This window comes from Oncorhynchus mykiss, chromosome 18, assembly GCF_057628025.1.
Source record: "Oncorhynchus mykiss isolate SJ-2025 chromosome 18, ASM5762802v1, whole genome shotgun sequence".
In the NCBI taxonomy this organism is placed as follows: domain Eukaryota; kingdom Metazoa; phylum Chordata; class Actinopteri; order Salmoniformes; family Salmonidae; genus Oncorhynchus; species Oncorhynchus mykiss.
Window position 1 is genome coordinate 35,440,610 of NC_143039.1, and position 27,903 is coordinate 35,468,512.

Below are 27,903 nucleotides of genomic sequence, written 5' to 3' on the forward strand. Positions count from 1 at the left end.
CAAGATAATCCATCCACCTGGTAGGTGTGGCATATCAAGAAGCTGATTAAACAGCATGCTCGTCACACAGGTGCATCTTGTGATGGGGACACTCTAAAATGTGCAGATGTGTTACACAACGCCACAGATGTCTCAAGTTGAGGGAGCTGCAATTGGCAGTAATGTCCACCAGAGCTGTTGCCAGAGAATTTAATGTTAATTTCTCTAAATAAACTGCCTCCAACGTCGTTAGAGAATTTGGCAGTAAGTCCAACCGGCCTCACAACCGCAGACCAGACCATGTGTAACCACGCCAGCCCAGGACCTCGTCTGAGACCAGCCACCGTCAAGCTGATGAAACTGAGTATTTCTGTCTGTAATAAAGCCCTTTTGTGGGGGAAAATGAATTCTGATTTGCTGGGCCTGGCACCCAAACGGGTGGGCCTATGCCCTCCCAGGCCCACCTATGGCTGCGCACCTGACCAGTCATGTGAAATCCATAGATTAGAGCCTAATGAATTTATTTCAATTGACTGATTTCATTCTATGAAATGTAACTCAGTCAAATCTTTGAAATTATCAAATCAAACTGTTGGTCACATCCGCTAAATATGTGTGTGTAGCGAAATGCTTGTGTTCCTAGGTCCAACACTGCAGTATCTAACAATTCACAACAATACACACAAATCTAAAAGTAAAAATGGAATTAACACATACAGTGCTAATTGAAAGTATTCGGCCCCCTTGAACTTTGCGACCTTTTGCCACATTTCAGGCTTCAAACATAAAGATATAAAACTGTATTTTTTTGTGAAGAATCAACAACAAGTGGGACACAATCATGAAGTGGAACGACATTTATTGGATATTTCAAACTTTTTTAACAAATCAAAAACTGAAAAATTGGGCGTGCAAAATTATTCAGCCCCTACTTTCAGTGCAGCAAACTCTCTCCAGAAGTTCAGTGAGGATCTCTGAATGATCCAATGTTGACCTAAATGACTAATGATGATAAATACAATCCACCTGTGTGTAATCAAGTCTCCGTATAAATGCACCTGCACTGTAATAGTCTCAGAGGTCCGTTAAAAGCGCAGAGAGCATCATGAAGAACAAGGAACACACCAGGCAGGTCCGAGATACTGTTGTGAAGAAGTTTAAAGCCGGATTTGGATACAAAAAGATTTCCCAAGCTTTAAACATCCCAAGGAGCACTGTGCAAGCGATAATATTGAAATGGAAGGAGTATCAGACCACTGCAAATCAACCAAGACCTGGCCGTCCCTCTAAACTTTCAGCTCATACAAGGAGAAGACTGATCAGAGATGCAGCCAAGAGGCCCATGATCACTCTGGATGAACTGCAGAGATCTACAGCTGAGGTGGGAGACTCTGTCCATAGGACAACAATCAGTCGTATATTGCACAAATCTGGCCTTTATGGAAGAGTGGCAAGAAGAAAGCCATTTCTTACATAAAAAGTGTTGTTTAAAGTTTGCCACAAGCCACCTGGGAGACACACCAAACATGTGGAAGAAGGTGCTCTGGTCAGATGAAACCAAAATTGAACTTTTTGGCAACAATGCAAAACGTTATGTTTGGCGTAAAAGCAACACAGCTCATCACCCTGAACACACCATCCCCACTGTCAAACATGGTGGTGGCAGCATCATGGTTTGGGCCTGCTTTTCTTCAGCAGGGACAGGGAAGATGGTTAAAATTGATGGGAAGATGGATGGAGCCAAATACAGGACCATTCTGGAAGAAAACCTGATGGAGTCTGCAAAAGACCTGAGACTGGGACGGAGATTTGTCTTCCAACAAGACAATGATCCAAAACATAAAGCAAAATCTACAATGGAATGGTTCAAAAATAAACATATCCAGGTGTTAGAATGGCCAAGTCAAAGTCCAGACCTGAATCCAATTGAGAATCTGTGGAAAGAACTGAAAACTACTGTTCACAAATGCTCTCCATCCAACCTCACTGAGCTCGAGCTGTTTTGCAAGGAGGAATGGGAAAAAAATTCAGTCTCTCGATGTGCAAAACTGATAGACATACCCCAAGCGACTTACAGCTGTAATCGCAGCAAAAGGTGGCGCTACAAAGTATTAACTTAAGGGGGCTGAATAATTTTGCACGCCCAATTTTTCAGTTTTTGAGTTGTTAAAAAAGTTTGAAATATCCAATAAATGTCATTCCACTTCATGATTGTGTCCCACTTGTTGTTGATTCTTCACAAAAAAATAGTTTTATATCTTTATGTTTGAAGCCTGAAATGTGGCAAAAGGTCTCAAAGTTCAAGGGGGCCGAATACTTTCGCAAGGCACTGTATATAAATATTTGGACGAGCAATGTCAGAAGTGGCATTGACAAAAATACAGTATATACACACGAAATGAGTAAAGCAGGTTGTAAACATTAAAGTGACTAGTGTTCCATTATTAAAGTGACCAGTGATTCTATGTGTATAGGGCAGCAGCCTCAGGTGCAGGGTTGAGTAACCGGGTGGTAACCGAATGGTAGCCGGCTAATGATGACTATTTAACAGTAATGGCCTTGAGATAGAAGCGGTTTCTCCAGTCTCTCGGGTCCTTGATTTGATGCACCTGTACGGACCTCACCTTCTGGACGATAGCAGGATGAACAGGCCGTGGCTCGGCTGGTTGATGGCCTTAAAGATCTTTTAGGCCTTCCTGAGACTTCGGGTGCTATGTGTGTCCTGGAGGGCAGGCAGTGTGACCGCACCACCCTCTGGAGAGCCCTGCGTTAACGGGCGGTGCGGTTTCTGTACCAGGCGGTGATACAGCCCGACAGGATGCTCTCAATTCTGCATGTGTAAAATTGAGAGGGTCTTAGGGGTCAAGACGAATTTCTTCAGCCTCCTGAGTTTGAAGAGGGGCTGTTGCGCCTTCCTCACCACACTGTGGGTGGACCATTTCAGTTTGTCAGTGATGTGTACGCCAAGGAACTTGGAAGTTTTACACCCTCTCCACTGCGGTCTTGTTGATGTGGATAGGGGTGTACTCACTCTGCTGTTTCCTGAAGTCCACGATCAGCTCCTTCATTGTGTTGACATTGAGGGAGAGGTTATTTTCCTGGCACCACTCCTCCAGGGCCCTCACCTCCTCCCTATAGGCTCATTGTTGGTAAATCAGGCCTACTATTGTTGTGTCTGCAAACTTGATTGAGTTGGAGGCGTGCATGACCATGCAGTCATGGGTGAAAAGGGAGTACAGGAGGGGGCTGAGCAAACCTTGTGGGGCCCCAGTGTTGAGGATCAGTGAAGTGCAGGTGTTGTTTCCTACCTTTACCACCTGGGGGTGGCCCATAAGGAAGTCCAGGACCCAGTTACACAGGGCGGTGTTCAGACCCAGGGCCCCAAGCTTAATGATGGAGGGTACTATGGAGGGTACTATGGTGTTGAAGGCTGAGCTACAGTCAATGAACAGCATTCCTCTTGTCCAGATGGGATGGGGCAGTGTGATGGGCGATTGCATCATCTGTGGCTCTATTGGGGCGGTATGCAAATTGAAGTGTATCTAGGGTGTCAGATAAGATCGAGATGGTATGGTCCTTAACAAGCCTCAAAGCACTTCATGTCAGAAGTGAGTGCTACAGGGCAATAGCTTTTCTTGGGTACAGGAACAATGGTGGACTTCTTGAATCAAGTGGGGACAGCAGACTGGGTAGGAAAAGATTGAATGTCAGTAAACACACCAGCCAGCTGGTTTGCTCATGCTCTGAGGACACGGCTAGGGATACCGTCTGGGCCTGCAGCGTTGCGAGGGTTAACACGCTTAAACGTCTTACTCACGTCGGCCACGGAGAACAAGAGCCCACAGTCCTTGGGAGTGGGCCGTGTCAGTGGCACTCTGTTATCCTCAAAGTGGATAAAGGGTTTTAGCTTGTCTGGGAGCAAGACGTGTCCGTGACCTGGCTGGTTTTCCCTTTGTAATCCGTGATTGTCTGTAGACCCTGTCACTTTCTCCACTTTCTCTGTACTGACGTTTTGCCTGTTTGATTGCCTTACGGAGGGAATAACTACACTGTTAGTGTAGAAAAGACCCATGGAGTTGGTGGAATACTCCTTTAATTCATTGCCATTTACTCAGCTGGGCCAGGGGCGCTTTAATTAGGTCAGGTGGAAATGTCCGACAGATCTTAACTCCATAAAAGGAGGAAATTGCCATCACCTGATCTCGCTGCTTTCTCTTCCTTAACTCCATCTGATCCAGAAGTTCTGTGCGTCCATGAATCCACGTAAGTCCACCGACTATGTTACCTTTCATCTGAATTGTGGCGATCGGGAGAGTGGGCCATTCAGTTATTGTTAATAGTTATTACCGCGGAGCGCGGCTTGGAGCGCAGCTTCAAACATATTGTGTAATGTGAATTGTCAATGATCACGGCCCTACGGATCCTCATAGGCCAATTATGCAATCGATATGGTTCATGTGTATTGAAATTAATTATATGTTCACATGAAGACAATTGAAAGAGTGAAATGAGAAATGTCATTGTTTGCTAACTGATTGACTTTGATCATGGGGATTATAGATTGTGATCATGGGGATTATAGATTGTATCAACATTCATTCACTGTTTGTATTCTTTCATGTATTATTTTTATGATAAATAGTTATGAGCCTAAATGACTCGCGGATGATTACTATTGACTGAACTGTTGAACTCCCTAACTTATGTTAATAATGAATGATATGATTTGATCTTTGATTATGAATTTGATTGGATACATGTTATTTGTTTCCTTTGTGATGCAGCACAGACTACTCAGTAAATATGCCACTTTATGGTTAAAGGAATTCCTGCCTCAGTCTCATCCATTCCTCTGTCACCTGACACGTGACCACCTGTTCACCTTCACTGTCAGTCATCCTACCTGTCCAGCTACCCACACAGATTCCACTAATCTTTCAGTTAGTATTCAACCATATTCCCAGTCAACTTGCCATGGTTAAATGGAGGTTCGCGATTCCAGTTTTGCACGAATGCTGCAATTTAGCCACAGTTTCTGGTTTGGGTAGGTTTTATTAATAGTCAGTGGGAACATCCCCTATGCACTTCCTGATGAACTCAGTCCCATTGTCCGTGTACACGTCTATGTTATTCTCAGAAGCTACCCGGAACATATCCCAGTCCACGTGATCAAAACAATCTTGAAGCGTGGATTCCGATTGGTCAGACGAGCGTTAAATAGACCTTAGCACAGGTACTTCCTGTTTGAGTTTTTGCCTATAGGAGAAAAATGTAGTTTTGATCTGATCTTCCGAAGTGAGGGCGGGGGAAGACCTTGTAGGCATCCCAGAAGGGGGAGTAACAGTGGTCGAGAGTTTTAGCAGCATGAGTACTACAGTTCATGTGTTGATAGAACTTCGGTCGCCTTTTCCTCAAAATTGCTTTGTTAAAATCCCCAGCTACAATAAATGTCATTTCCAGTTTGCACAAAGTCCAATGTAGTTCCTTGAGGGTTGTCGTGTTATTGGCTTGAGGGGGATTATACACGGCTGTAACTATAACCGAAGAGAATTCTCTGAGGTAATACGGTCTGCATTTGATTGAGGTTTTCTAGGTCAGGTGAACAAAAGGACATGTGTTTCTGTACATTATCACACCATGAATAATTAATGATGAAACATACACCGCCAACTATTTTCTTCCCGGAGAGTTCTTTAGTCCTGTCTGCGTGATGTACTGGAGAACACAGCTGGTTGTATGGACGGGAACAGAATATCCAGAGCGAGCCATGATTCTGTGAAACATTATGTTACAGTCCCTGTTGTCTATCTGAAAGGAGATCCTCACCCTGAGCTCATCCACCCTATTGTCCAGAGACCGAACATTAGCGAGTAATATACTCGGAAGCGGTGGATGGTGTGCATGCCTCCTGAGTAGGACTAGAAATCCACTGAATAACTCTTCTCCGCCGGCGGCGTCCTGGAGCAGCCTCAGAGATAAGTTAAATTGCTCTGGATGGTACGAACAAAGGACACAATTTGGGAAAGTCGTACTCCTGGTTGTAATGCTGGTGAATACCGCCGCTCTGATATCCAAAAGTTATTTACCAGCTGTATGTAATAACACAAAACACACTGGGCTAATGTAAAAAATATAACAAAATTGTGCAAAGTTGCTCAGGAGCTAGAAGCAGAGCCACCATGTCAGTCGGCACAATCTTCAGTATATGTTCCAGCCCCCTGACCATCTGCTCAAGAAAAGAAATTGGCCTGCAGCTGAATCTAATTGATGGTCACTGCCCTATATAGTGTACTAAGTAGTTCCCAATATATTTCACAGATTTGGTGATGGTCACATGATGGTGTCTAAACCTTTGTCTAAGCCTTCTAACCTTCCATCTTCGTGCAGTATGGGAATAGGGCGCCATTTCAGGCACAACCATAGCCTCCTATACACCATACCTTTTCCCCTTTGAATTTCTCTCAAAGATTCCCTATAGAGTTTTTCACCCTCGTGCTCCACCTTCCCCCAATTCTCTAACTGGCTTGAACTCAAGTGGCCTAGATCAGGCAGAAGTATGCGTTGCTTCCTCAGAGTTGGGTAGCTCCAGGGTGAGGTTTCCCCTAGTTACAGATCAAGGATAATCTTCTCCTAACGATCCTAATTGGAGAAAAAATAAAATAAAATGACAAGCTCATTGTCTTGGAGCAACTACCCGCCGAGTTAGGTACCTACCGTCTGTGATGAGGGCTCTGCTGGTGAGCACCCTACCCAGCATGAACTTGGCCACGGCCAGAATGACACACATCACGCCACTGACGATGGACACACTGAAGAGGAAGTCATCCTGACAGAGAAGAGTAGATGAGAGGGTGATTGAGAGAGAGAAAGAGAGGTAACAAAGAGGGAAAGAGAGCGGGTAAGTGTTGCAGAGTGCCTCCGCAGTAGCATTAATATTGCACTATGGCCTTAAAAGGCATGAAAAGCTGCATTTCTGCAAGGTTAATAACCTCATCAGTCCCATTAAATCCCCTAGTGAAAAAAATGCACCACTTTCATTAATCTGCTTGCTCTGCCCTCATATTTAGCCTCACATTGAAGTGTTTTACCATTTTATTTTCAGTACAACCATAAAGTTTAATTCATGAGTTTTTGAAAAATGTCAACAAAATAAGGCCGCCAAACAAAAAAATCGGACAAAATGAATTTATAAGAATGCTGTAAGTACAGGAATAGTCTGCTCAGTGGGGAATGAATATCCAACTAGCCAGTGACAACTGTGTGGAGTTCGACAGCAACTATGTGAGCTTATTACAGTATTAGACACGGTCTTGGGATTTCCATTGATCTTCTATGTAGAAGAACCCCTACCTTCTAACGATTAGTGTGGCCTGTGAGTGCCAGAGCAAAACAGGTTGCATGTGCATGTTCGTGAGTCTTTTTCATATAGGGGTCATAATAGTTTGTAGGTCAAACCGTTCGGATGTTTTTGTTAGACAAACTATTTTCGGGTCCGCCCTGGTCTCACAAACAACACCCTAGCTCAGTCCCCGTTAAATCACACTTATGGTTGGTATCATCATGCAGAAGAAACAGACCAATCAAATGCAACAACCCAGCAGTCTGTAGCTCAAACACACAATGCTTACAAGGGGTTAGATCCTGCCGGTGTGATGGTGGGACTCAAAGCATTTTAAAAACAGGCAAAAAATAAAAGCCAGAGATAATTTTAAACTAAGTAGAAGGACAGTGAAGCCTGCAAGCCCAGTAAACACAGTATATTCCTGAGTCATTGTTGAGCTCAGAAAGAAACAGATGTTAGTGCAGGGGTGCAACAATCACTACGGACGGTGAAGGTCATGACCCTCACGTTCTAAAATTCCTTTCCTAGTTTTAACAATACACTGATACAAAAAGGACCCGTGTTCTTTAGGACTATGCAGAATACTCGGAGCAGTCGGGCAGGCTGTGTGAAAGCAAACTGAAAGGCTGGCTTTAGGACCATGGGAGAGTTGAGGCAGCTGCTGTCAGTGTATTTTTTTGCACTCTTTTTATGGCAGAGAGCTAGCCAATGGCTAGCTAGCACTAGCTATTAAATTGCCTCACTCTGGACCAGAATCAAATCAAGATAAAACCAGCGGCCAAGCGATTAAAGATTAATATTCAGATGTTTTTTTTCCACAGCGAGTCTGTTTAGCCATGTATTGATTTACCAGTTTCCCTAGCTAATGCATTTAAACTTTTTGTTCTCACACTGACAATGTAATATGCAGGAACTTAGCTTAAGATTAGAAATTGTTTGTCCTCCCCCACTTCTAAACCATTGTTGTGCCCCTGAGTGAATATACGTAGTTAGCTATAAGTATAGTATACAAGGGCTATAAAGTGAATTGTATACATGTGATAAACTTTAAAAAATGCCATTGTTTTCTATGTGGATGTTTAAATTCATGAATTGAATAATTTCACTTCCTGAATTTAGAATTTAATTGACCCCAATCCTCCTATGCTGCGCAGTGCGCACCATTTCAAATCTCTTTTATGGGAAGTCTTCAAAAAGTCCTAGCCTGGTCCCAGATCTATTTGATCTTCTATGGCTGTAGAAGCTAGATATACAGCACAAAAGAGACCTGCTCCCCCAATGACTTATGACACTCCTTTTAATATTAAAAATTCTTAGCACTGAGGTGCTTGGGTTGAACGAAGCACCGGCACATGGCATTTAAAAGCCATCTGAGGAGATGAGAGCTGGCTAAGCAAAGATCAGCGCCGTACAGAGGGTGAGTCACGCTCTCTAATACCCCCCCCCCCCCCATCTAGTGCACTACTTCTGACCAGGGTCCATATGGCTCTGGTCAAAAGTAGTGCACTATATAGTAGAGAATAGGGGGTTGTTTGGAATGCAGACAGACACACACACACTCAGGTGCGTTTACACAGTGCCTGACATTTACAGTCCAGGATTTTCTGTGAGGAATCGAATGCACATCTCAAAAGCTGAGTCCCCATTTTCTAGCCTTCTCCTGAAGTGTGCATTTGTCTTACAATGGTAAATCTATTCAGCCAATGCAGAAAGTGTCTCTCCTCTTAAACTGAATTTGAATACACCTGTTTCGGAACAACTCCGGCCCTATTCTCACTACGAGATATGAAGGAGAGAGAGGAGCAGGGTGGCGAAACAGAATTCTACTTTCCAGTTCACATTCCATCCTTGCCTTACCATAACTTTCATTGTGGCTGGCAACACAACATTGGTCCACAGTTCAAATTGACCGTAAATATTACAGTAGCCCCTAAGCAAACTATTCAACAATGACAGAAATGTTTCTCCTAAAACATATTAGCTACACTGTTGAATGCAACAATTCACAAACGTGTGCAGACAATTATGGTTTATTTTCTCGTCTGTAGGCTACTCATTACATTTGAGCTTCAAGACATAAGCAGAGTTGCTAACACCATGTCTTCAAGTAACAATAGCGTATAAAATAAAAAAATACGATTAACCTTCTCATACTAATATAAAAAGCACAGTAGGCCTACCTTTCAAGATTACAACAAACCAGGCTTAATTTGCATAACTATTATGCAAATCATTACATGTGTAATAGCAAATTGTAACTGAAAACATGGGTATAAGTGAATTCACTGGGAAGCCCATACCAGCATCCCCAAAAACATTTAATAAAATAAAATGCCTATTGATGTGTCAACGTGTACACTGTCTGTGCTTCAGTCTGACTGTAGTCTACTGATAACCACAGCTACTAGTAGGAAAAACATAACGTCATGTTTTTATAGCCTAAAATAGGCCCATTACTTGTGTTCTGAGAAAATGTGAATGTGATCCAACTTCGGTTAATCGAACTGTATGTGGCTCGGCTAACTAGGCCTTTTTAATAAAAAAAAGAATTGACTGGAATTAAATAAACAATAATGACGTGCTGTGTGAGTATCGTTTTAATTACAAAATGCAAAGGCCTACACAATTCAACCCTGCATACAGCGAGCTCAGCCCTTTTAGTTTTATTGTACAATTGCAATGGTTCTCTTTGTCTGTGTAAAGTGTTTTAATGTTTTCATCAAAGCATTTATGAAACAAACTTTCAAAAAGAATGGAAACGTCTTGGCAGGGAAAAAAACTAAATGTAATAAATGTGGGTTTTGACACTTACAGTATGAAGGTGTCAGCCAGCCATAAAATAACAATATATGCCAGAACAGGTCTAAATATAAGTGTCATGACCATGTTGTGACTATTATAAACAGGTTATGACAAGTTGTCAGCTGTTAAGACAAACTCAGCAATAAATAAATAAAAAAAGGTCCTCACTGTCAACTGCGTTTATTTACAGCCAATTTAATATGTGTAAATATTTGTAGATTCAACAACTGACAACTGAACAAGTTCCAAAGACATATGACTAACAGAAATTGAATAATATGTCCCTTAACAAAAGGGGGGGGGGGGGGGGGGGGTCAAAATCAAAAGTAAGTCATTATCTGGTGTGGCCACCAGCTGCATTAAGTACTGGACTACACCAGATTTGCCAGTTCTTGCTGTGAGATGTTACCCCACTCTTCCACCAAGGCACCTACAAGTTCCTGGACATTTCTGGGGGGAATGGCCCTAGCTCTCACCCTCCGATCCAACAGGTCCCAGACGTGCTCAATGGGATTGAGATCCAGGCTCTTAGCTGGCCATGGCAGAACACTGACATTCCTAGCTTGCAGGAAATTAGTCATACTGCTCATTCTGGGCGGTGGCATTGTCATGCTGGAGGGTCATATCAGGATGAGCCTACAGGAAGGGTACCACATGAGGGAGGAGGATGTCTTCCCTGTAACACACAGCATTGAGATTGCCTGCAATGACAAGGCTCAGTCCCAATGATGCTGTGACACACCAACCCAGACCATGACGGACCCTCCACCTCCAAATTGATCGGGCTCCAGAGTACAGGCCTCGGTGTAACACTCATTTCTTTGATAATAAACGCGAATCCGATCATCCCTGGGTGAGACAAAATCGTGACTCGTCAGTAAAGCACTTTTTGCCAGTCCTGTCTGGTCCAGCCACGGTGGATTTGCGCCCATAGGCGACGTTGTTGCCGGTGATGTCTGGTGAGGACCTGCCTTACAACAGGCCTACAAGCTCTCAGTCCAGCCTCTCTCAGCCTATTGTGGACAGTCTGAGCACTGATGGAGGGATTGTGCTTTCCTGGTGTAACTTGAACAGTTGTTGCCGCCATCCTGTACCCCAGGTGTGATGTTCGGATGTAACGATCCTGTGCAGGTGTTGTTACACGTGGTCTGATAATGCGTGGACGATCAGCTGTCCGTCCTGTCTCCCTGTGGCGCCGTCTTAGAAGTCTCACAGTACAGACATTGCAATGTATTGCCCTGGCGACATCTGCAGTCCTCATGCCTCCTGGCAACATGCCTGGGCATGTGTTTTTCAGAGTCCGTAGAAAAGCCTCTTTAGCATGGGAAACAGTGTTTAATCACTTTACAATTAAGATCTGTGAAGTCATTTGGATTTTTACAAATTATCTTTGAAAGACAGGGTCCTGAAAAAGGGACGTCTCCTTTTTGCTGATTTTATGACATGCTTATGAGGGTCATTACCCAGTGTCAATTATTTTTTTTACTATTTCATACCCTACTTTCAAACATTAGCAAAATGACTATACATTTAAACCGTTTGAAAAAGATTGCTCTGCTAGTACCATTTATAATGTAGGAGTGTTGGCTCAACAAGAATTCTGTTTAGGGGGGATAATTGTCGGGCGAGTTTCGTGACCGACCTCAGGTAGCAGTCGAGGCATAGCAAGTACGCATTTGTACATTTGAGTAATAACTGTAGTCAACGGTGTTTTAATGAAAAGCGTAGCAGCAGTCTAAGGCACTGCATCGCAGTGCTTGCGGTGTCACTACAGATCTGGGTTTGATACAGGCCTGTGTCGCAGCCGGCCGAGAACGGGAGACCCGTGAGGCAGCGCACAATCGGCCCAGGGTCGTCTGGTTTAGGGAAGTGTTTGGCCGGCTGGGATGTCCTTGTCCCATTGCGCTCTAGGGACTCCTATGGCGGTCTGGGCGAATGCAGGCTGACACCTTTGCCAGGCGTATGGTGTTTCCTCTGACACATTGGTGCGGCTGTGTGTGTTGCAAAACATATCCTTGACGCTATCCAAGTTGATGAGCGGGGAAAACGATGCCAGTCAGCCTGCAAATCAAAACTACACCAAAATGAATTTCACACATACGAGTTAGCCTATAGACAAGATTACATTGACAATATTAGGCCTATCAGTTGTCAAATTGTACATGAAGAGATGGGGCATCTTGTAATTGACAGTCACATGCAGGTAAAACTCATATATTATTATATTTTATTTAACTAGACAAGTCAGTTAAGAACAAATTCTTATTTACAATGATGGCCTAGGAACAGTATGTTAACTGCCTTGTCCGGTGGCAGAATGACAGATTTATACCTTGTCAGCTCGGGGATTCGATCTAGCAACCTTTCGGTATCTGGCCCAACGCTCTAACCGCTAAGCTACCTGCCGCCCCACTATATAGTATCTGAAAGAGCATATTCTGCAGTTTCTATGACACTCACCTTTGTCAAGTAACTCAAAAAATTCAAGGAGGTGCAGCTCTTGTTCCAATTTCACTTTTGCCAAGAATATCTGTGCATTCAGCACATGACCACTCACGTGGCAGCATTGCTCTGGCTACTAAGCAAAAATGAGTAACAGTAAATGATCCTGTTATCATGTCATCAATGGATGAAAGAAACCTGATAGAAACTGATAATGGTGCATGTGACTTCAGTTCAGAAAAATGAAACCAGCCAGCGACTGGTTTCACATCAATTTCCCTGGCAGACAAGTTGATTGCAAAGGCTAGCCAGTGAAACAACAAGGCGGGAGCTGCCCCTCTCTGCGCAAAACATACCAGCGGAGCAGTACTCCACAGTGATGGAGGAGAGTGGTAAAGCACTCAATGTACAGATGTAGAATAAGAGTGTTTGCATCCTCGACTTTCTCACTATATTTTTTTATTTTTTTATTTCACCTTTATTTAACCAGGTAGGCTAGTTGAGAACAAGTTCTCATTTACAACTGCGACCTGGCCAAGATAAAGCGTAGCAATTCGACACATACAGAGTTACACATGGAATAAACAAAACATACAGTCAATAATACAGTAGAACAAAAGAGAACAAAAAGTATATATACAGTGAGTGCAAATGAGGTAAGTTAAGGAAATAAATAGGCCATGGTGGCGAAGTAATTACAATATAGCAATTAAACACTGGAATGGTAGATCGGCAGAAGATGAATGTGCAGGTAGAGATACTGGGGTGCAAAGGAGCAAAATAAATAAATAAATAAATAAATAAATACCAGTATGGGGATGAGGTAGATATATAGCCTATCTGTAAACAGCCCATCTAAGTACAGGTGCAGTGATCTGTAAACTGCTCTGACAGCTGGTGCTTAAAGCTAGTGAGGGAGATGCGAGTATCCAGCTTCAGAGATTTTTGCAATTCGTTCTAGTCATGGGCTGCAGAGAACTGGAAGGAAAGACAACCAAAGGAGGAATTGGCTTTGGGGGTGACCAGTGAGATATACCTGCTGGAGCGCGTGCTACGAGTGGGTGCTGCTATGGTGACCAGTGAGCTGAGATAAGGCGGGGCTTTACCTAGCAGAGACTTGTAGATAACCTGTAGCCAGTGGGTTTGGCGACGAGTATGAAGCGAGGGCCAACCAACGAGAGCATACAGGTCGCAATGGTGGGTAGTGTATGGGGCTTTGGTGACAGAACGGATGGCACTGTGATAGACTGCATCCAGTTTGTTGAGTAGAGTGTTGGAGGCTATTTTATAGATGACATCACCGAAGTCAAGGATCGGTAGGATGGTCAGTTTTACGAGGGTATTTTTGGCAGCATGAGTGAAGGATGCTTTGTTGCGATATAGGAAGCCGATTCTAGATTTCATTTTGGATTGGAGATGCTTAATGTGAGTCTGGAAGGAGAGTTTACAGTCTAACCAGACACCCAGGTATTTGTCGTTGTCCACGTATTCTAAGTCAGAGCCGTCCAGAGTAGTGATGCTGGATGGGCGAGCAGCGATCGACTGAAAAGCATGCATTTTGCTTTACTTGAGTTTAAGAGCAGTTGGAGGCCACGGAAGGAGAGTTGTATGGCAATGAAGCTCGTCTGGAGGTTAGTTAACACAGTGTCCAAGGAGGGGCCAGAAGTATACAGAATGGTGTCGTCTGCGTAGAGGTGGATCAGAGAATCACCAGCAGCAAGAGCAACATCATTGATGTATACAGAAAAGAGAGTCTGCCCGAGAATTGAACCCTGTGGCACACCCATAGAGACGGTCAGAGGTCCGGACAACAGGCCCTCCGATTTGACACACTGAACTCTATCAGAGAAGTAGTTGGTAAACCAGGCGAGGCAATCATTTGAGAAACCAAGGCTGTAGAGTCTGCCAATAAGAATGTTGTGATTGACAGAGTCGAAAAGCCTTGGCCAGGTCGATGAATACGGCTGCACAGTAACGTCTCTTATCGATGGCGGTTATGATGTTGTTTAGAACCTTGAGCGTGGCTGAGGTGCACCCATGACCAGCTCTGAAAACAGATTGCGTAGCGGAGAAGGTATGGTGGGATTCGAAATGGTCAGTAATCTGTTTGTTAACTTGGCTTTCAAAGACCTTAGAAAGACAGTGTAGGATAGATATAGGCCTGTAGCAGTTTGGGCCTAGAGTGTCACCCCCTTTGAAGAGGGGGATGACCGAGGTAGCTTTCCAATCATTGGGAATCTCAGATGATACGAAAGAGAGGTTGAACAGGCTAGTAATAGAGTTTGCAACAATTTCGGCAGATAATGTTAGAAAGAGGGTCCAGGGGTAGGGGTAGCCATGTGGAAAGCATGGCCAGCCGTAGAGAAATGCTTATTGAAATTCTCAATTATAGTGGATTTATCGGTGGTGACAGTGTTTCCTAGCCTCAGAGCAGTGGGCAGCTGGGAGGAGGTGCTCATATTCTCCATGGACTTTAGTGTCCCAGAACTTTTTTGAGTTAGTACTACAGGATGCAAATTTCTGTTTGAAAAAGCTTGCCTTAGCTTTTCTAACTGCCTGTGTATATTTGTTCCTAACTTCCCTGAAAAGTTGCATATGACGGGGGCTATTCGATGCTAATACAGAACGCCACAGGATGTTTTTGTGCTGGTTAAGGGCAGACAGGTCTGGTGTGAACCAAGGACTATATCTATTCCTAGTTCTACATTTTTTGAGGGGGGCATGCTTATTTAAGATGGTGAGGAAGGCACTTTTAAAGAATAGCCAGGCATCATCTACTGACGGGATGAGGTCGATGTCATTCCAGGATACCCCGGCCAGGTCGATTAGAAAGGCCTGCTCGCAGAAGTGTTTCAGGGAGCGTTTGACAGTGATGAGGGGTGGTCATATGGTCGCAGACCCATTACGGATGCAGGCAATGAGGCAGTGATCGCTGAGATCTTGATTGAAAACAGCAGAGGTGTATTTGGAGGGCGAATTAGTTAGGATGACATCTATGAGGGTGCCCGTGTTTACTGATTTGGATTTGTACCTGGTAGGTTCATTGATAATTTGTGTGAGATTGAGGGCATCAAGCTTAGTTTGTAGGATGGCCGGGGTGTTAAGCATGTCCCAGTTTAGGTCACCTAGTAGCACGAGCTCAGAAGATAGATGGGGGGCAATCAGTTCACATATAGTATCGAGGGCACAGCTGGGGGCAGAGGGAGGTCTATAGCAAGCGGCAACAGTGAGAGACTTGTTTCTGGAAAGGTGAATTTTTAGAAGTAGAAGCTCAAATTGTTTGGGTACAGACTTAGAAAGTAATACAGAACTCTGCAGGCCATCTTTGAGGTAGATTGCAACACCGCCCCCTTTGGCAGTTCTATCTTGGCGGAAAACGTTATAGTTAGCAATGGAGATTTCAGGGTTTTTGGTGGTTTTCCTAAGCCAGGATTCAGACACGGCTAAGACATCTGGGTTGGCAGAGTGTGCTAAAGCAGTGAGTAAAACAAACTTAGGGAGTAGGCTTCTAATGTTAACATGCATGAAACCAAGGCTTTTACGTTTACAGAAGTCAACAAATGAGAGCACCTGGGGAGTGGGAGTGGAGCGAGGCACTGCAGGACCTGGATTAACCTCCACATCACCAGAGGAACAGAGGAGAAGTAGGATAAGGGTACGGCTAAAGACTATACGAACTGGCCGTCTAGCACGTTCAGAACAGAGAGTAAAAGGAGCAGGTTTCTGGGCACGATAGCATAGATTCAAGGCATAGTGTACAGACAAAGGTAAGGTAGGATGTGAGTACATTGGAGGTAAACCTAGGCATTGAGTAATGAAGAGAGAGATATAGTATAGTGATAGTGTATGAGAAAGTGTCGGCTATGATGGGACCAGAATTTCTATAGTCAGGGCATATTGTTAAAAGGGGGGGGGGGAATTCCTCTTGGAAATACTCCTGGGCTTAAGGTGTATGAAAACAAAAACCCTATACAGACGAGACAACAGCTGCGATTGGACAAAACAAAAACGAGCTTGCTGTATATGCAAGGTAACAGTGTAGGTCATTGCATTTGTAATTAAAAAATATACTCATACACTATTGTGTTGATTGATTAATATTGAAGCAACATCTCAAGACATCAGTCAAGAAGTTAAAGCTTGGTCGCAAATGGGTCTTCCAAATGGACAATGAACCCAAGCACACTTCCATATTTGTGGCAAAATGGCTTGAGGACATCAAAGTAAAGGTATTGACTTCAAAGCACTGACTTCAATCCTATAGTAAATATGTGGGCAGAACTGAAAATGTATGTGCGCACAAGGAGGCTTACAAACCTGACTCAGTTACACCAGCTCTGTCAGGAGGAATGGGCCAAAATTCACCCAAGTTATTGTGGGAAGCTTGTGGAAGGCTACCCAAAACATTTGACCCAAGTTAAACAATTTAAAGGCAATGCTATCAACTACTAATTGAGTGTATGTAAACTTCTGACCCACTGGGAATGTGATGAAAGAACTAAAAGCTGAAATATATCATTCTCTACTAATATTCTGACATTTCACATTCTTAAAATAAAAGTGGTGACCCTAACTGATCTAAGACAGGGCATTTTTACTAGGATTAAATGTCAGAAATGGTGAAAAACTGAGTTTAAATGTATTTGGCTAAGGTGTATGTAAACTTCCAACTGTGTGAGTGATATACACATATAACAGCTTGTCAGTGAATACATTTCTGCCAAAGTTTTCAGCTGCAATTACCACATGTAATGCTTTGCATGATATTGCAAAAAAAAATTGCTGGGTTTATTGTAATATTTTAAGAGGCCACCTGTACTTTTTTATTCGTATGAGGGTTAAATCATACATTTTTTGATAGGCTAATGTTACTTGATGAAGACTATAGCAACTGTGCTTTTGTCTTGAAGCTAAAATATTTGTAGCATACAGTACAGACGAGAAAACCCTTTGTCTGCACATACAGTGCACAACAAATTCTTATTTACAATGACAGCCTAGGAACAGTGGGTTAACTGCCTTGTTCATCAGCAGAACGACAGCTTTTTACCTCGTCAGCTCAGGGATTCGATCTAGCAGCCTTTCGGTTACTGGCCCAACGCTCTAACCACATAGGCACGGTAACCTAGTTACTCCTCTGTTTTTGACAAGCAATTTCAGCACACCAACCAGATGTTCATTGGAATCCCTTTGCTGCAGTAAAACCTCTTTGCCAAGGCTGCTGGCACTGCCAAGACTGGTATTACAGTACCCAGAGCTGACCTTAATGAACACCCACATGCCCAGACATGTGGAGCAGAGCAGAGAGCTTTGTTTCTCAAACAGCACCCTATTCCCATAGGGTTATGTAGCGCACTACCTTTGAGTATTTTCGTTAAGCTGGACCATATGGCACAGGTAGCCTAGTGGTTAGAGCATTGGGCCAGTAACCGAGAGGTTGCGAGATCGAATCCCCGAACTGACAAGGTAAAAAAAATCTGTTGTTCTGCCCCTGAACAAGGCAGTTAACCCACTGTTGCTAGGCCGTCACTGTAAATAAGAATTCATTCTTAACTGACTTGCCTAGTTTATTTTTTAATATACAATTAACCTTTTATTTAAGTTCACCAAAAAAAGCTTTATGTGGCTTCTGCACCTATAGCTCTCAATCCAGGGGTGGCACACTGCATCCTATGTCTCTACTTTGAAAAAAGCTATAGCTTTTTCAAAATAGAGACATAGGACGCAGTGTGCCACCCCTGGACTGAGAGCTATAGGTGCAGTTAAGGGTAAGTGCCTTGCTTAAGGGTACAGCATCAGGATATGGCATCTTACCACTTCAGGCATTAGCTTGGTAGCCAGGTCATGGATTGCCTTTCCCAGGATACACAGGGAGGACAGGATGAAGACCACACCCAGGATCACACAGGCTCTGTAGAGAGAGAGGGGGGGGTGAGAGTTAGAAGGGGAGCAAGAGAGATGAAGGGAGACAAAGGGGAAATGGAAGGAAATAGAGTCAGAGAACAGTGATTAAGAATATTCTGCTTTGAAAATATACAGTTCCACAAGAGAAAGAATGTGTCAGTCATTTACATTATCCAGTCATTTATATAGATGTCAGTGAGGGATCATATAATGCATTAAAACATTTCTAAAATCATTGACCACAGGAAGACCTTTCCATGACAAAGTAGACCTATTGCAACTACACATCATACAAGTTCATTGCAACTTACAGTAAGTAATACAATAGCACATCGTCTCCATTACGTCCATGCAGGAAGAGAAAAGGCCTCCATTAAATAAACAACCATTTTGCTTTTCTCTATGGCAGATTTAGAGAGTGAACACAGTCTCAAAGGATCAATTTGAGAAGAGGTTTTTTTTTTTTTTTTTTTTAAACAGTTTTATCCAATTAGGTAAGCCCACAAAAAAAAAAAGTAATCTGGGGTAGTCAGGGTAGCCCACTGTTTATACCGTCTGCCCTCTCCCCTACTTAATCTAGTAGTCTAGCGCAGATTTACTATACCCAGCAAACACATCAAGACAACACATCAATAGTGTATTATAGATAACATCCATGATGTTCAGACAAAAGCAATAATGGATGCCAGAGTGCGCTTACGCTCATAGCTGGCTCGTTCTCAGCAGCACCCAGTCCCCTGGGTCCAAACCGGAAGGTAACTAGGCAACACAAAGTAGCGAGAGGAGAGGAGCCATGTAGGAATGGTTTCAGTGGTGCAGCGGGAGACGGAGACCCAGAGCTCTGTCTGTGAGTGAGAGAGAGACCTCCCAGAGCTGTGTAAAGTGCAATAACAGACTCTCCCTCACAACAAACCTGCCCAACCAACCTTTTTTTAGTCTTGTCGACTCAAGGCAAATTGGCATCAAGCACATTGCAAGATTGATGGTTTTGATATCAAAGTCGCAAGATGCAAGGACTTGACAGAACTGTGGTTGACTAGACTGAGGACAAACGCACGCAGTCATCCAGTCGGTCGACCCTTTCTCTCCTGCTCCGTGTGTCATGTCAGCAGGCGAATACAACAACGTTCTTCCAATTACAGTGGGGAAAAAATTAAAAATAAAAGTGCCGCAAATTCATGCTGCTCGCTCATTCGTCTCCAGACCTGGTCATTTGATTGTCCGGTGGCCTAGTGACTCACTCCTGCCTGTCCTCTCCCCTGAGGGATCACACATCTACACACACACATTCACCCCCCACGACACACACCTAGGAGAGGCCAATTACTAGCTGCTGGGTAACAAACCTTCCAATTAAGATTCTGAACCAAAGCGATGTTCACTGCTACAACTGAAGGCTCATATTAGCCTGGTTAAACCAGATTGAATGCTGCCCTCAAAATGGCGAAATCAGCATTCAAGCTCGTTTAACCAGGCTATAGGCTAATACACCAGAGGCTCCATGGCGATCTGCATTCACGAAAACATCCGAGACTACAGCAGATGGTGTCTGTCAGGACGGAAGAAGGAGGGGGGCGGCTTGCCAGGTCTTCACCTCCTTTTTGTTTCCCCTCTCCTGCTTCTTGCCTCTGACACCCTGCACATTCATTCACACACACCATAATCAGTTATGTGGTTGCCATGGCGCCGTGAGGAAGCCTGAGCAGGGAGCTCTCTAAATATTGTACATATTTTAAATGTATTTAAGTGTTTTTTTTTTATTGCATTTTTAAATAAATCTATTGAGAGGTTAACTGAACTATATGGTGGTGACCTATGTACTGCAGGACTGATTATGGTAAGTCAGTTTATATTTGGCTAGATACTGTAGCTAATAAGATTTGAATGATGCAGCATCCGCTTTTGGCCTGCCCCGGTTCCTAGGGGGAAGTGGACTGCGGTGTGAGGGGACAGATGCTCGCCTTGTAGGGGGCTTTTCTGGACTACTGCCAAAGTATGGAGGTCTTACTGCTACTTTTACAGTCGCCGCTGCATCACCCAGGTGGGTGCTACACTTCTGAGAGTGGACAAGCCAGCCTACCTACGAAAGAGGAGCTGTGAACGTCGAAGACGACGTGCCCTGTGAAGAGCACCGGGGGGGCTGTCAGATGTTTTTCTACCTCCCTGCACCATCATTGCACCCTCCACTCAAGATGTTACTTTTCCAAACTGCCTATCACATTAAGTTTTGGAAGACCAACACGTCATAAGAACATCCAGATCTGTATTTTTTTTAAGCGACAGATTCTATTTGTAATGAAAAACGCTATATCCATTTATTATTATAGTAAAATAAAGGGCTCTGTCTGGGACAAAGGCCCCAGGTGAGACAGTTCTGCCTGGGTCTCGAAGGACCTGCCACCTGGCCTGGCTACATGGGGTGGAGTTGGACGCTGGAGGAAACCAGCGGGGGGCGCATTGCTACTAGCTTTAGCGCAATGACATGCTAGCGGTTCCCATAGACTTCGTCGTTGAACCAAAGACTATCCATTTAAAGGGCGTCTCAGCAAAAATAGATATTTTCTGCAGTGGTGGGTGACCGCTGCTAAATGAATGTAGGGGAAACATTCACGTGTGAAGTTTCACATGTTTTATTTAATCCCCACATTTCCTTTTTCACTACTTCCAGCTACAGTGCCTTAAGAAAATATTCATACCCCATGACTTATTCCACATTTTGTTGTGTTAAAGCCTGGATTCAAAGTGTATTCAATTGATTTCTCACCCATCTACACACAACGCTTAGTGAAAACATGTTTTTTTTTTTTTTGCTAATTTGTTGAAAATGAAATACCTAATTTACATAAATATTCACACCCCTGAGTCAATACTTTGTAGAAGCACCTTTGGCAGCGATTACAGCTGTGAGTCTAAGAGCTTCCCACAACTGGATTGTGGGACATTTTCCCAATCTTCAAGCTCTGAAATTGGTTGTTGATCATTGCTAGACAACCATTTTCAGGTCTTGCCATAAATTTAAGTCAAAACTGTAACTTGGCAACATTCACTGTCTTCTTGGTAAACAACTCGTGTAGATTTGGCCTTGTGTTTTATGTTATTATCCTGCTGAAAGGTGAATATCTCCCAGTGTCAGACTGAACCAGGTTTTCCTCAGATTGCCTGTGCCTCCATTCCATTTCTACTGTATCCTGAAAAACTGCCAGTCCTTACTGATTACAAGCATACACATAACATGATGAAGTCACCACTATGATTGAAAATATGGATAGTGGTACTCAGTAATGTTTTGTATAGGATTTGCACCAAACATAACACTTTGTATTCAAGACAACTGATTGGCACATTTTTTGCAGAATTACTTTGGTAACTTGTTGCAAAAAGGATGCATGTTTTGCAATATTTCTGTACAGGCTTCCTTTTTTTCACTCTGGATAGTATTGTGGAGTAACCACAATGTTGGCAGCCTTGGCAGTGCCAGGAGCCTTGGCAAAGAGGTTTTGTAACCATTTTAAAGTCACCATTGTCCTCATGGTAAAATCTGAGAGGTTTAAGAAGGACGGCTGCATCTTTGTAGTGACTGGATGTATTCATACAAGGTGTAATGAATAACTTCACCATGCTTAAAGGGATGTTCCATTTTTTTTTATTTTCTTTTCATTGCTCAACTGAGGGACCACTATCATTTTGCACAGAGTCCATGCAACACACGATCACAGCTTATTGTGAAAGACAAATTACTTATTCAAAATGTACTTTGTGTGTGCCTTTCTTCATAACATTAGCTAGGCAGCTAACGTTAGCTTTAAGGTTAGGGGTTAAAATTACAGAGAGTTAACGCGCCAGCTAAGTGGTTAAAGGATTAATGTTAGGGTTGGCTAACATGCTAAGTAGCTAATTAGCAAAAATATTAAAGTTATCCGTGATGAGATTTGAACGCAACCTTTGGGTTGCTTGACATTCGCGATATACAGTACACTCACCAATCGTCCCCGACCAACCTCCCTCCTATCGTTTCTATCTTAAGTAACCTACCGTCTTTATCTGCGATTGAAATGCACTGTATACAGAATCATGTATACAGAATCATGTATAGCACCATTTTTGGGGCACCATTTTCCTGCATATGAACCTGAAAATTTAACATTTTCACATGATTAAACTTGCAAAAAGTGACATTTTTAAATCTGGAGTTGTTTTACATGTACATTTAAGCTCAACATGTGAAAACAGCGAATTCACATGTGAAAACGCACATTTGACATGTATTCTTTTTGTATGGGCACACAGCCATTTACAGTGCACTGAGTAAGGTGGAGGAGAGACAATGCTGGGGTTCTAATACTGTACACTGCAGTCCCAATCTGAAGAGAGCTTAGTGTGCTGAAAAGAACACTGCTAGTATAATTTCTAGGCTTTATATAGTTTTGCTGGTCATCAAAAACAACAAATATGGTGGTGCTATATCTACTCACATGTACTCCCTGTGTGCAGAGTGAACGGCGGAGGCATTACTATAGCGCCACACCACGATGATGGAGGACAGCACGTCCAGGGCGGCATCAAACTGCAGAGGGTAAACATCAACACTCACCAGCTTTTCAGCAGAAACCCATGAGAAATGGGGGTTCACTTATATTATCGTACCCTTCAGTTATTCCTTATCCCAATAACTCCAAGACAATGCAAAATCTTGCCTAAATTACAAGCTTAGACTCGATATGGCCAGGCCCTTGTGGAACTAGTGTGTTTTTGAGATCGACTACATTGTAGTTGGTCTGCACAGAATCATCTTGCATCCTAAATACAGTGCGAAAGTATTCACCCCTCTGCATTTTTCCACCTTTACAACATGGAATGAAATTTTTTTTTTTGGGGGGGGGGGGGTTTGTATAATTTGATTTACACATGCTTACCATTGATGGAAACTTTAGTGAAACAAACAAGAAATGAGACAAAAACAGAACTTGAGCGTGCATAACTACTCACCCCCCCACAGTCAATACTTTGTAGAGCCACCTTTTGCAGCAATTACAGCTGCAAGTCTCTTGGGGTATGTCTCTATAAGCTTGGCACATCTAGCCACTTGGATTTTTGCCCATTCTTCAAGGCAAAACTGCTCCAGCTCCTTCAAGTTGGATGGGTTCCGCTGATGTACAGCAATCTTTAACTCATACCACAGATTCTCATTTGGATTGATGTCTGGGCATCGACTCCCCTCAAGAATCTCCCTGTATTTAGCGCCATCCATCAACCCTTAAATTCTGACCAGTTTACCAGTCCCTGCCGATGAAAAACATCCCCACAGCATGATTCTGCCACCGCCATGCTTCACTGGTGCTCTCAGGGTGATGAGGTGTTGGGCTTGCACCAGACAGCGTTTTCCTTGATGGCCAAAAAGCTACATTTTAGTCTCATCTGACCAGAGTACCTTCTTCCATATGTTTGGGGAGTCTCCCACATGCCTTTTGGCAAACACCAAATGTGTTTGCTTATTTTCTACTTTAAGCAATAGCTTTTTTCTGGCCACTTCCGTAAAAGCCCAGCTCTGTGGAGTACAAGGCTTAAAGTGGTCCTATGGACAGATAATCCAATCTCCGCTGTGGAGCTTTGCAGCACCTTCAGGGTTGTTTGTTGCCTCTTATTAATGCATTCTGCAGGTTTATTGTGGTGCCATATTCTTTCCATTTTTTTTTATAGATTTAAATGATACTCCGTGGGATGTTCAAAGTTTCAGATATTTATTTTTTTATAACCCAACCCTGATCTGTACTTCACAACTTTGTCCCTGACCTGTTTGGAGAGCTCCTTGGTCTTCATGGTTCCGCTTGCTTGGTAGTGCCCCTTGCTTAATGGTGTTGCAGACTCTGGGGCCTTTCGACAGATAGACAGACACACATATACATACATACTGAGATCATGTGAGTCTTAAATAAAGTCCACCTGTGTGCAATCTAACTAATGTGACTTCTGAAGGTAATTGGTTGCACCAGATCTTATTTAGGTGCTTCATAGCAAAGGGAGTGAATACATATGCATGGCCCACTTTTCCATTTAAACATTTTTTAAAACAAAATTCAACAATGACTATTTTGTGTATGTTCATTACATGAATTCCAAATAAAAATACATTTAATTTACAGGTTATAATGTGACAAAATAGGAAAAAAGCCAAGGGGGATGAATACTTTGCAAGGCACTGTAACTAGCTAGAGCTCAAATTGGCCGAATACCTTACAGTGAAATGCTTAACCAACAATGAAGTTAAGAAAAATACCTGCCAAGTAATTACTTTTTTAATTTTAAAAAAGTTAAGAGAAAAGTAACAAATAATTAAACAGCGCCAGTAAAATAATTGTGAGGCTATATACAGGGTGTAGCGGTACGTATTCAACGATTCATGCAGGGGCAGATTCATGCGGGGGCACCGGTTATTCAAGGTAATATGTACATGTAGGTAGAGTATTTAAAGTGACTATGCATAGAAGGCACTGCAAATAGTCTAGGTAGCCATTTGATTAGCTGTTCTGGAGTCTTATGGCTTGGGGGTTGAAGCTGTTTAGAAGCCTCTTGGACCTAGAATTGGCACTTTTGGCGTGTCCTCTTCACGACTGTCTTGGACCATGTTAGTTTGTTGGTGACGTGGCCACCAAGGACCTTGAAGCTCTCAACCTGCTCCCTGTCGATGAGAATGTGGGCATGCTTGGTCCTCCTTTCCTGTATTCCACAATCTCCTTTGTCTTGATCACATTGAGGGAGAGGTTTTTGAGGTCTCTGACCTCCCTATAGGCTGTCTTGTCGTTGATACCACTGTTGTATCATCGGCAAACTTAATGATGGCGTTGCAGTCATGAGTGAACAGAGAGTACAGGTAGGGACAGAGAATGCACCCGAGGGCCCCCCCCCCCCCCGTGTTGAGGATCAGTGGTGGATGTGTTACCTACGCTTACCACCTGGGGGAGGCCCGTCAGGAAGTCCAGGATCCAGTTGCAGAGGGAGGTGTTTAGTCCCAGGGTCCTTAGCTTAGTGATGAGCTTTGTGGGCACTATGACGTTGAACGCTGAGCTGTAGTCAATGAACAACATTCTCATATAGGTGTTCCTTTTGTCCAGGAGGGAAAGGGCAGTATGGAGTGCGATTGAGATTGCATCATCTGTGGATCTGTTGGGGCGGTATGCAAATTGGAGTGGGTCTAGAGTTTCTGGGATAATGATGTTGATGTGAGCCATGACCAGCCTTTAAAAGCACTTCATGGCTACCGATGTGAGTGCTACAGGTCGTAGTCGTTTAGGCAGGTTACCTTAGTATTCTTGGGCACAGGGACTATAGTGGTCTGCTTGAAACATGTTGGTATTAAAGACTCCAACAGGGAGAGGTTGAAAATGTCAGTGAAGACACTTGCCAGTTGGTCAGTGCATGCTCAGAGTGCACGACCTGGTAATCCATCTGGCCTTGTGCATGTTGACCTGTTTAAAGGTCTTACTCACATCGGCTACGGAGAGTGTGATCACAGTTGTCCAAAACAGCTGATGCTCTCATGCATGTTCCAGTGTTACGCGCCTCGAAGCGAGCATAGAAGTAATTTAACTCGTCTGGTATACCAGGCTCGTGTCAACGGGCAGCTAATACTCTTTATGTGATCAAGATCCGTGATCCTGTGCCTCACCTTGCTCAAACTGACCTCAAAACACACTGATTGTAACGTTAGTAATGACATCTGCCCTATAGCACTCAGTAGAAATTAAAATGCATTTAAAAAAAAGTACCTACAGCGAATCCGAAAGCCGAGGCACTGTGTCTCATGAAGGAAACAGCTGGAAAAAAAACAAGAGAAACAAGTTTTACTATACATGAAGAACATTCATACATGAAATATCAGTGGTACTGTTGTGAATGACTTGAGAATACCCGTTGTACACCAAACACTGACGGCCGGTTAGCTCAAAACCGACTCAGCCTACCAGTAGTCCCTGGAGTCAAACACTATTGGTTCTCTTTTAACTACTTTAGCTGCACTTGATTGAACGTCTGCGACAAATGGGACCAATAGAATAGTCCAAAAAGTGCAAACCCCACCCATCTGGCATTCCAAGATAACAAGACAGGCTCAATTAAATGCTCAAAGTAATTAAACCCAGGTCTCATATGGCGCAACTACAACACTTAGTTATATTCAGCAGGTGTAGTAGTAGGATATAATGTAGTGCTAGCATTCAGCATCCACACCATAGTCAGTTCACAGGGTTGAGTACGCCACCAGTGTGTACACAGCTGTTTGTAATGTAGCCTCAGACTCTGCGAACACACACAACCTTACCCCAGAGTTGAACTCCAGAGTGATTACCATATTCAGGACATGACATAATGGAATTCAAAACACATCCAACCCCAAACCAGAGGGATTACCCAGCACTGAAGAATACGCAAAGTCCATACTAATGCAGTCCAGGCTAATGACAACTGGCTTTGCTTTCCAAAATAATGGCATCCTATTCCCAATTTAATGCACGACTTTTGACTAGGGCCCATAGGGCGCTAACCTGTCCCTCAACGTCAACAAAACCAAGGAGCTGATTGTGGACTTCAGGAGATCGCAGAGAGCGCACGCCCCCATCCACAGGGACGCAGTAGATAGGGTGAAAAGCTTCAAGTTCATCGGCGTGCACGTCACAGGCAACCTGAAATGGTCCATCCACACAGACTGAAGGTGGCGCAACAGTGCCTCAACCTGAGGAGGATGAAAAAAAGTGCCTAGCCCAAAAGACCCACAAACTTCTAAAGATGCACCATTGAGAGCATCCTGTTGGGCTGTATCACTCCCTGGTACGGCAATTGCTGTTAAATAGCCAACACTAACCAGCCTCCACCAAATACCATCCCCTGATCTTAGTCACTGTTACTAGCCAGCTACCACCCGGTACCTTTCGAGACCGCTGCTCTATGTTCATAGTCATTGAACAGTGGTCACTTTAATAATGTTTACATACTGTTTTACCCACTTCATATGTATATACTGTATTCAAGTGGCCGTGGATTGCTATAAAGAAAATACATTCTGTTCTTTTTTGATTGAAGGTTAGAAGAATGGGCAAAACGAGTGATCAGTGCCAAGCGCGCCGGATCCAGTAACTCAAACGGCCGCCCTCCTGAGCTTTTCACACACGACAGTGTCTAAGGTTTCCTGAGAATGGTGCGACAAACAAAAAAGCTCGTTGAGAGAGGTCGAAGTAGAAAGGCAAGAATGGTGCAAGCTAAAAGGCAGGCCACAAAGACAAATGATGGCGCAGTACAACAGTGGTGTGCAGAACGGCATCTCGGAATGCACAAATTGGCGATCCCCGTCACAGACGGGTTAATTGCAGCAGACAACCACACTGGGTTCTACTCCTATCAGCTAAAAACAAGAAGCGGCTCCAGTGGGCAACTGCATGATGCCA

The 27,903-nt window shown here is 43.5% G+C and overlaps 1 protein-coding gene across 2 annotated transcripts in view; it reads right to left on the reverse strand.

The window, feature by feature from the left end:
* LOC110495948 (transmembrane protein 163a) overlaps positions 1–27,903 on the reverse strand; it is a 48,733-nt gene that overhangs the window by 13,615 nt on the left and 7,215 nt on the right. The window contains exons 3-7 of one of the 2 annotated variants that reach the window (XM_021571493.3): positions 26,237–26,280; positions 24,260–24,340; positions 22,942–23,033; positions 18,380–18,476; positions 6,694–6,805 (exon numbers count right to left, since the gene is read on the reverse strand). In XM_021571493.3, the coding sequence (XP_021427168.3) occupies positions 6,694–6,805; positions 18,380–18,476; positions 22,942–23,033; positions 24,260–24,340; positions 26,237–26,280 (426 nt within the window). The remainder of the gene's footprint in view (positions 1–6,693; positions 6,806–18,379; positions 18,477–22,941; positions 23,034–24,259; positions 24,341–26,236; positions 26,281–27,903) is intronic. The other variant, XM_021571495.3, reaches the window with a different exon arrangement.